The sequence below is a fragment of the Corvus kubaryi genome, unplaced genomic scaffold (assembly GCF_017639235.1).
Source record: "Corvus kubaryi isolate FWS band 111438036 unplaced genomic scaffold, C.kubaryi_AGA036_p1.0 37130, whole genome shotgun sequence".
Lineage (NCBI taxonomy): Eukaryota > Metazoa > Chordata > Aves > Passeriformes > Corvidae > Corvus > Corvus kubaryi.
Genome location: NW_024581033.1, coordinates 301857 through 311290, shown reverse-complemented (window position 1 = coordinate 311290; position 9434 = coordinate 301857). Strand labels below are relative to the sequence as shown.

At 69.4% G+C, this 9434-nt stretch overlaps 3 protein-coding genes across 4 annotated transcripts in view; 2 read left to right on the top strand and 1 right to left on the bottom strand.

Annotated features, from left to right (window-relative positions):
- Positions 1-9434, bottom strand: part of SSRP1 (structure specific recognition protein 1) — a 20196-nt gene that overhangs the window by 6285 nt on the left and 4477 nt on the right. The gene's annotated exons all lie outside the window — the stretch shown is intronic.
- P2RX3 (purinergic receptor P2X 3) lies at positions 124-4344 on the top strand. 2 transcript variants are annotated; one of them, XM_042021263.1, is made up of 12 exons: positions 124-472; positions 1168-1303; positions 1406-1477; positions 1549-1615; positions 2083-2176; positions 2267-2344; positions 2544-2685; positions 3189-3319; positions 3407-3500; positions 3577-3642; positions 3828-3905; positions 4011-4344. In XM_042021263.1, exons 1-12 carry the CDS (start codon positions 333-335, stop codon positions 4131-4133), a joined length of 1221 nt encoding a protein of 406 aa, XP_041877197.1. In that variant the 5' UTR covers positions 124-332; the 3' UTR covers positions 4134-4344. The 2 variants fall into 2 exon arrangements, with proteins under 2 accessions (XP_041877197.1, XP_041877198.1); XM_042021264.1 differs by having other exon boundaries at positions 382-759.
- On the top strand, positions 6822-8288 carry APLNR (apelin receptor). Its single transcript, XM_042021265.1, has one exon. The coding sequence runs from the start codon at positions 6926-6928 to the stop codon at positions 8039-8041; it is 1116 nt and encodes a 371-aa protein (XP_041877199.1). The 5' UTR covers positions 6822-6925; the 3' UTR covers positions 8042-8288.

The window sequence follows — 9434 nt, the reverse complement described above, 5'->3', positions numbered from 1 at the left end:
CAAGGGGGGCGACCCCTCCCGTCCCCCCGGGCCGTGCCCCCGCCCCCGGCCCCCGCCCTGCCCCCGCCTCCGCCCGCCCCCGCTGCCCGCACCCCTGCGGGCTGCCGCCCACACCCTGCCGGTACCCGCACCCTGCTCGTGCCCCTGCCGGTACCCCTGCCCGCACCGCCGCCCGCGCCCTGCCCTGCCCGCATCCCCGCTCACTGCCCGCATCCCTGCCCTGCCCTTCCCGCATCGCCCTCCGTTCCCGCAGCCCTGCCTGCCGCTGCCCTGCCCGTAGCCCTGCCTTGCCCTGCCCGGACCCCCGTCGCTGGCCGCCCTCCGCGCTGCCCATGCCCCCGCCGCGCTCCCGCACTCGCTGGGTGAGCGACTTCTTCTCGTACGAGACCACCAAGTCGGTGGTGGTGAAGAGCTGGGTGGTGGGCGTCGTCAACCGCGGCGTCCAGCTCCTCATCCTCGCCTACTTCGTCGGGTGAGCCCCGCGGCAGCCGCCGGGACAGCTCTCGGGCACCTCTGGGACGCGCCGCCCCGGGACATCCCCCGGGACACCCCCCGCACCCTCTTCCCGGCACCGCGGCGACTCCCGCTTGCTGCTGCAGGCGGCACCCGGGGGTGACGCGGGTGATGGGGGGGTGACAGCGAGGGGACACCCGGCCGGCGGTGCGGGGTGAGGGGGTGGCCAGGCCGGGAGCGGTGAGCGATGGAGCAGAGGAGGGACGCGAGAGCGGGTGACAAAATGTGTCAGCGCCGGGAATTGAGGTGTGCCGGAGCGGGTGGCACGACGGAGACAGCCGGGACAGAGGGTGTCGGTGCGGCTGACACGGCGGGGACAGCCAGAGAGTGTGCCGGTGCGGGTGGCAGGAGGGTGGCAGCGCAGGTGACATGACGGGGACAGCGAGCTGTCGTTACGGGGGACACACGGGGGACAGCCAGGACAGCATCTCTGGCGGGTGACACTGTGGGTGGCACCGAGGAGCGGAGAAGCCGCTCGGCCCCAGGGGATGACCGGAGGGGGTCCCTGTCCCCGAGTGCTCCCGGGGGCTGACAGCAGCCACCGGCGGGGGATGACAAGCGGCTGTCGGGGACCGCGAGCCAGGGGCAGGTCCGGGGGCTGCCGGTGGTGCCCGGGGGTGGCTGTCCCCAGCGTCACCCGCGGTGCTGTCCCAGCTGGGTGTTCCTCCATGAGAAAGCGTACCAGGTGCGGGACACCGCCATCGAGTCCTCCGTGGTCACCAAGGTGAAGGGCGTGGGGCGCTACGCGGGGCAGGTGATGGACACGGCCGACTACGTCACGCCCCCCCAGGTGAGGACCGGGCACCGGAGGGGTCGCCGAGGGGCGCGGGGCCAACCCCCGCCTCAGCTCGCCACCCCCCCGGACGGGTCGTGTGACAGCCACGTCCCTCAGGGCACCTCGGTGTTCGTGGTGGTCACCAAGCAGATCCGGACCGAGGACCAGGAGCAGGGCTTGTGCCCGGAGGTGCGGGGGGGCGGGGAGCGCTCGGGGGGACCCCTCGATGAGCCCCCCGCCCGCTGACCCCCGCCCCGCAGAGCGAAGCCGCGTTCCACTGCTCGGCGGACCGGGACTGCCGGGAGCTGAGCCCAGGCACGAGCAACGGTGAGGGATCCCGGTGGGAACGGGGGCTGAGGGGGCCGGAGGGACAGGGGGAGCCACCACGGGAAGCAGTGAGGGATCCTTGGTGGGCTCAGGGGACTGGGGGGGGCCGGGGCTCTGATGCGGGAGCTGGGGGTCTGGGGGAGCCGGGGGTTCAGGGTCCCAGGGGTGCCGACAGGGATTTGGGGTCTCAGGGGTGCTGACGGGGGTCTGGGGTCTCAGGGATGCTCCCGGGGGTACTGACAGGGGTTTGGGAGTCCCAGGGGTGCTGACGGGGGTCTGGGGTCTCAGGGGTGCTCCCGGGGGTACTGACAGGGGTTTGGGAGTCTCAGGGGTGCTGACGGGGGTCTGGGGTCTCAGGGGTGCTCCCGGGGGTACTGACAGGGGTTTGGGAGTCCCAGGGGTGCTCCCGGGGGTACTGACAGGGGTTTGGGAGTCCCAGGGGTGCTGACAGGGGTTCGGGGTCCCAGGGATGCTGACGGGGCGCTGCATCGCCTACAACGCGACCCTGCGCACCTGCGAGATCCAGGGCTGGTGCCCGCCCGAGGTGGACACTGTTGACGTGTGAGTGGGGCCGGGGGGACACAGGGGACGCAGGGAGGAGCAGGGGACGTGCCCCCTGCCGTGTCCCCAGCGTCACCCCCTTTGCTCCAGCCCCGTCATGCTGGAAGCTGAGAACTTCACCCTCCTCATCAAGAACAGCATCCGCTTCCCGCTCTTCGGCTTTGAGAAGTGAGTGGCACAAGGCACGGGGGGACACGGGGGGACGCGAGGACAGGGGGACAGGGTAACACAGGGACACGGCGACGGGGGGACATGAGGACACAGGCTCACGATGGTGGGGGAACACTGGGATGGGGGTCCACGAGCCCCAGACTGCTGCCTGATGGCACATCCCTCCCTGTCCCCCTGTGTCCCCCCGTGTCCCCAGGACCAACCTGCCACCCCCAGGCAGTGGGGTGGAGCTGGGCCGGTGCCGCTTCCACCCACAGCTGCAGCCCCTGTGCCCCATCCTGCGCCTGGGGGACGTGGCACGTCTGGCCGGGCAGGACTTCCCTGCGCTGGCTGCCACCGTGAGCGGGGACGCGGGGGGCACGGGGGACACGGCGGGGGAACGGGGTGGGTGTGGGGACGTACGGGTACGGGCAGGCGGGATGTGAGGGCATGGGGCTTGGGGACACAGAGACCTGTGATGTGGGGATGTGGGACATGGGGACATGAGGCATGGGATGGGAGGGGCATGGGGTGGTGGGATACATGGACGTGGAACATGGGGACATAGGGGTGCAGGGGTGTGGGATGTTGGGAACAGGACATGGGGACACAGGAACACAGGACACAGTGATGGCGTGGGGCTCGGCACACGGACGTATGTGGGTGCGTGGGGTTTGGGATACGGGGCATGGGGACATGGGGTGTATGGACACGGGGATTTGAGACAGGGGCGGGGGACTTGGAGGCATGGGGATGTGGGATGGGACATGGAGCATGGGGCCAGGGGACACAGGGCTGTGAAGCTGCGGGGACTTGGGGCCGTGGGTCTGGGGTCCGTGGTGCTGACGCAGGGCTGGGGCAGGGCGGGGTGCTGGGGATCAAGATCGGGTGGGTGTGTGACCTGGACCGGGCCTGGGAGCGCTGCCTGCCCCGCTACTCCTTCACCCGCCTGGACAGCCTGGCCCGGACCCCCGCCCCTGGATACAACTTCAGGTACGGCCGGGACGCGCCCGGCACAGGGGTGTGTGCTGCCTGGCGTGGCTCCTGTCCCCACGTCCCCGTGTCCCCGCGGCCCCGCAGGCACGCCCGGTACTACCGCTGGCCCAATGGCTCCGAGCGCCGCACCCTCACCAAGGCCTTTGGGATCCGCTTTGATGTCCTGGTGTATGGCAGCGTACGTGTGGGGCCGGGGGCTCGGGGGGCCGCGGGGGGCTCGGGGGCTCTGGCCAACAAGGGCTCTGCTCCCCCAGGCCGGGAAGTTCGGCATCGTCCCCACCCTCATCAACACGGTGGCCGCGTTCACCTCCATCGGTGTGGTGAGTTGTGGCCGTTCTCAGCCCCGGCGTGGTGACACCCCCCAGGGCAAAAGGGGGAAATCCCATGGCCGTGGGGCACGGGGACACAGCGCAGCCGCAGGGTGACAGCGGCCGGGCTCCCTGCGGGTCCCGGGGGTGCTCCACAGCGTGGGCCCCCCCCCCCACCCCAACGCTGCCGCCCCCAGGGCACGGTGCTGTGCGACATCATCCTGCTCAACTTCCTCAAGGGCGCCGAGCACTACAAGGCCCGCAAGTTCGAGGAGGTCAGACGTGGGGCCGGGGTGCCCTGGGGATGGGGGCACCTCCGGAGGGCTCGATCGGCCCCCCGGGGACAGTGACTCACCCAGCGCCCGTCCCCTGCCCCACAGGTGCCAGAGGCCGGTGCGCCCGCCACCTCCGCCAGCCCCACGGCGTGTCCCCCCGGGGCGCTGGGGGCCTGCACCCGGGACAAGCAATCCACCGACTCGGGCACCTTCTCCCTCGGCCTCTAGCCCCGGGGGCCGCGGGGCAGCCCACGGCCGGCTGAGGGGCTCCTACTGCTCGCCCCTCTCCAGCGCTCACCCTGTGAGCCCCATCCGCATCCCAGTGTCCCCGGTGCCCACCCCGGGTGTCCCAGTACATCCCAGTGTCCCCTGTGCCCGCACGGAGCGCCCCTTGCTCCGAGGGTGCTGCATCCCCCCCCCCCCCCAATAAACCCGTGGCTCGCAGCACCCACCCGTGTCCAGCCTTGGTGGGCGCGGGGCGGTTTTGGGGGCCGACGGGCAAGGTTGGGGTGAGGGAGCAGAGGGGAGAGGGGTCGGGGTGCTGTCCCTGGGATGGGGCACACCGCGGGGGGGCTGCCAGCAGGAGCGCAGCCCGTGGAAGGGGGCACAGAGGGACAGGAGCTGAGCCCGAGGGGGGTCACTTCCTCGGTCGGATGTGAGTAACTCTGGTGGATTCGGAGGAAGCTGCCGGATCCCTCCTCGTGCAGGGCCAAGCGCTGCCCTTCCTGCTCCGGGGAGGGGGGGGTCTGGCTCCTCATCCCACCCCAATCCCCCTGCAGGGCCGGTGGGGACGCCGTGAGCCTGGCTTGGTCCCGGTGGAGCCGCCGGTGCCAAGTCCCGGCGTTCGTTCCTGGGAGCGAGGAGAGAGGGTCCCGGAGGCCCTCGCTGCTGCCCAGGGCAGCCCCCGCCCCGCAGGGAGAGCGGCTCCTGCCCTCCCCCCGCTGCAGATAGCGGGGCTCGTTATCAGCCGCACGGATTCCTTATCAGCTCAGCCCTGGCCACCCACCCACCACCCGTGGCCACCACAAACCCGGCCTGGGGGGCTCCTTCCCCGGCGCCGGGACTAACAGGACCCCCTGGGTGGCACCGGAGGCGAGCGGAGCCATCTCAGCTTCCAGGGCAGCGAGGGGGTGAGCGGGACACTCAACCCCCAGTTTTTGGGAAGGGAGGAGACTGGGAAAGGACTCGTGTGGCGGCTGGAAAGGGATACTTGTGCCGTGTTCCAGTAGCACACAGATTGCCGGGATTGTTATTAATAGTCATTAATAGAGCTGCTCGTTAGCGGTCCTGCTCATTAACGGGGCTCCGGCCGGGGCGGCAGCAGCCCGGGGAGCCTCGCTGAGACCCCGGGGGCTCATTAGCGGCGCTGGGGCTTCCCCGCTAATGCTGTTAATTGGCGGAAAGGCTCGAGCCGTGTCTGCACTGGGGAGGGGGGGGTTCCGGCCCTTCTTCGTTCCGATTTGGGATTTCACCGGAACCGGGCGCCCTCGCAGTTCTGCCACCAGTTTGAGCAGGTTTGGGGTTTAAAGCCTCCGTCCCCGCAAGCCGGCTGTCCCGGCGCTGGGATACGGGATCGTTCCTTATCTCCAGCCTGATTAAGCCTGGTTTGTTGTCCCGGCTGACGCTGCAGCTCTGGGTGTCTGGTTCGGTGCTGCTGTGCGCGCACCTCCGGGGGCCCCTAACCTGCACCCCATTCCCCCCTACACCACTCTGTCTCATTTTGGAGACCCCTGTGAGCTCCCCCCTCTTTCAGCCACTGAATTGCCCCCACAAACCCCTCCTTTACACCCTTTTGCTGGGAGAAGGGCCCCACTGAGCCGGAGGGGGGTCCCGGGGGGCTCTGTGACCCCCCTGCCTCTGTCCGTGCGCTCGGGTGTTAAACCTGCCCCTTCCCACAGCCCGTCCCATGCTTAATCCCCGCCTTCAGCCCCAGCCCAGGCCCCAGCCCAGACCCCGCAGCGTGTCCCGAGGGACCTGGGGCTCTTCAGACCTCACTCTGCAAAGTCCCGCTCGGCTTCTTCGGTTCCGTCGCCCAGAGCTGGAATTGTGAGAGTTCAGTCCCAGCGGGACAATCCCAGACCACGGCCCCACCACCTCGGGGGGCTTCCCTCCCGCGTCCCCCCAGTATTTATTTGTGGGGTGGAGGGAAGTTTGTTCTCTCTCGGCTCAGTGCTGCGGCGTCCGGCTCCGTGACCGACCCGCGGAGCTGGGATGCACCGAGGGCTCCGGTGGCGGCTGCCCTGAAATGGCCTTTTTCCGGCGTGGGGGGTCCCAAAGCCCCCCTCCCCGCCCCGGATTTTTGGTAGATGTATAAATCTCCTCGCCATGCTGTGCTCAAAGCGGGGCCCCGGCGCTGGGGGACCCCGCGGAGCCAGCACTGTGTGCACAGCACCCCAAAGCTGGGAGCAAAACGGGGAACCCCGAGTGCCAAATGCAAGGTGCCAAATGCACCCCCGCCCCGTGCGACTCCCCCCAGCGCGACACCACCCCCCCAAATGTCACACCAGCCCCCCAAATGTGACACCACTCCCCAAATGCGACACCACCCCCCAGCGCGACCCCCCGCCGCCAAGGGCCCGGCGTGAGGCTGCCCGTGCGAAACGCAGCCCCGGTGTGTGACACGGAATGCGGCGCCCCGAGGTGAAACCCCAAATGCCGGCAGACCCCCCGAAGCCCCCCTCGTCTCTGAGCCCCCGCACCGGACGCCGTCGTGGTGGGCGAGCGAACCCCGCGGGCGTGGCGGGGCCGGGGTTATCTCGGGGGTCGGCGCGTTGACACGCGGGTGAGAGCTCGGTAAAGCCCCCCGGGAAGGAGCCAGATGGAGGTGGGGGGAGCTGTGAAGTTTCCCACGGGGGCTCCCGCCCGGCCCTGCCTCCCGCCCTGCGCTGTCCGTCCCCTCCGGGAGGAGGGCGGGGAGGAGGAGGAAGGGGAGGTAACGCGGTGGGATTCGCCTGCGGCTCAGGGGCCGGAGGAGCGGGTGAGCCCGGGATGAGCTGAGCCGAGCGGAGCCCAGCGCCGGGATGGAGGAGGCGGCGGACTCCTACACCTACGGCTTCGACAACGACACGGACTGCGAGTACGCGGAGTGGGGCCCCTCGCTGGCCCTGCTGCCCACCATCTACCTGCTGGTCTTCCTGCTGGGCACCACCGGCAACGGGCTGGTCCTCTGGACCGTCTTCAAGGGCGGCCGCGACCGCCGGCGCTCCGCCGACACCTTCATCGCCAACCTGGCCGTGGCCGACCTCACCTTCGTGGTCACCCTGCCTCTCTGGGCCGCCTACGCCTGGCTGGGCTACCACTGGCCCTTCGGCACGGCCGCCTGCAAGGTCAGCAGCTACCTGGTGTTCGTCAACATGTACGCCAGCGTCTTCTGCCTGACCGGCCTCAGCTTCGACCGCTACCTGGCCATCGTCCGGCCGCTGGCCACTGCCAAGCTGCGCTCGCGGGTCAGCGGGCTGGTGGCCACCGTGGCCCTGTGGCTGCTGGCGGCCCTGCTGGCCCTGCCCGCCCTGGTGCTGCGGCGGGCGGCCGCCCTCGGCGGGGACACCAAGATCACCTGCTACATGGACTACGGGGACCTGGCGGCGCAGGGGACGGAGGGCGCCTGGGAGGTGGGGCTGGGGCTCTCCTCCACTGCGCTGGGCTTCGTGGCCCCCTTCGCCGTGATGCTGACCTGCTACTTCTTCATCGCCCGCACCGTGGCCACTCACTTCCGCCGGGAGCGGGCCGAGGGGCCCCGCAAGCGCAAGCGCCTGCTCACCATCATCACGGTGCTGGTGGCCGCCTTCGGGGGCTGCTGGCTGCCCTTCCACCTGGTCAAGACCCTCTACGTGCTGATGGACCTGGAGGTGCTGCCCTGGTCCTGCGCCCTCCACACCTTCCTCAACAACCTCCATCCCTACTGCACCGGCATCGCCTACATCAACAGCTGCCTCAACCCCTTCCTCTACGCCTTCTTCGACCCCCGCTTCCGCCACTCCTGCGCCGCCCTCCTCTGCTGCCGGACCCCCGGCCCCGGCCCCGAGCGCTCCGCCAGCTACTCCTCGGGGCACAGCCACCCCCCCGGCGGCAAGGGGGGCCCCGGCCCGGGGGGCAAGCTGGACCCCGCCACCCAGGAGACGCTCTTCCGCGCCTGAGCCCCTCCCCCGACCGCCCCCGGCGCCCCCCGAGCTGGTCTCCTCGGGGGGGACCCCGCCACCTCCGCCTCGCCCCAAAGCCTGGCTTGCTTTGGGGATCCCCCGCTGGAAAGCCCTGCTCGCGGGAAGGGGAAACTGAGGCACAGCCGGGGAGGAGCCCCTTGTGGGCTCAGGCGGGGGCGGCTCCCCCGGCACCCCCAGGGCTTTGTGTTTTGTGACAAATAAATGAATTTTGGTTAAAAAAGGAGCAGGGTGTGCGCAGTTCCCTCGGGGGGCTGTCGGGGTGAGGTGGAAGGGAGGATGGAGGGGTGGGGGTTCGGCTGGGTTTTGGGGTGTCCGTGAGCGAGGGCGCGGTGCGTGGGGGGGGGGCGGGGGGGGTGTGCACTCTGTGGGGGTCCCTGCCTGGGACAGATTCTGCCGGTCTCTTCCTCAGCAACACTTTGGGAAATGCGGGAAAACCCCCTTCCCAACCCTTCGGAGCACGGCAGCACCGGGATGGGGGTGTTCGACCCCCGCGGCACCTGCCCGCCCCAGCCCCCCAGCTCTGATTGTATCAGGCGGCAGCCCCGTCCCACCAAATCCCATTTTGGGGCTTTTATCCTTATCTGAGGCTGGGACGAGCGCTGGGTGACTCACCCGGGCGCGGAAACGGGACCCGGCGCTGGGAAACACCCAGAGCTGAGGGATGGGGACACGGGACCCCCTGGGCATGGATGGGAGGTTTGGGCACCGGGCAGGACCCCGGCTCACCCCAACCAGGATTTAGATGAACCACCAAATGGCTCCTGTCCCATTTCCCCCCGCCACCCCAGCCCCCGCCGCTTCCTGAGGCTCTGCTCGAAATAAATCTTCCCCCTATTTGCTATTTACATCCTTCATTTATCGGTGATGAACTATCCTGTCTCCTCAGGCTTTGTTCTCGCTTGGAAAGGATGCGGGATCATTACTGGGTTCCTCGGGATGCTTCCCGTCGGGGGAGCTGCCTCCGCCTTCCTGCCGGCCCCCACCGTGTTTGGGGGCCACCGCCCGGGGTCCCCCCGTGTGCGGACAGTCCTTTGTCCAAAGAGAGGGAAGGGAGGGGGCGGCCAGGGGGCTGGGGACGGCACAAACTCCCACCTGGAGGGGCGGGAGCCCCCTTGGGCATTTTCAGGAGTTTCTCAAGGGATCTGGTTTGATCTAAGGGCTGGGGGAGCTTGAGGAGGGGGAATGCTGCAGCCAGGGACACGTCCCGAAGTGTGTTTACATTCCAGCGCCATCCAGGCTCCCTCGGCCTGGAGAGACCCCTGGATACCACCCATCCATCTGTCAATCCAGCTGTCCATCCATCAGTCCAGCAGTCCCTTCCTCCATCCATCCATCCATCCATCCATCCATCCATCCATCCATCCATCCA

Coding starts and splice junctions, on each gene's coding strand:
- P2RX3 (XM_042021263.1), top strand. CDS start 333: ATGCCCCCGCCGCGCTCCCGCACTCGCTGGGTGAGCGACTTCTTCTCG. Junction 2,686..3,188: donor TCCCTGCGCTGGCTGCCACC/GTGAGCGGGGAC, acceptor GGGCTGGGGCAG/GGCGGGGTGCTGGGGATCAA. Junction 3,906..4,010: donor AGGCCCGCAAGTTCGAGGAG/GTCAGACGTGGG, acceptor CCTGCCCCACAG/GTGCCAGAGGCCGGTGCGCC.
- APLNR (XM_042021265.1), top strand. CDS start 6,926: ATGGAGGAGGCGGCGGACTCCTACACCTACGGCTTCGACAACGACACG.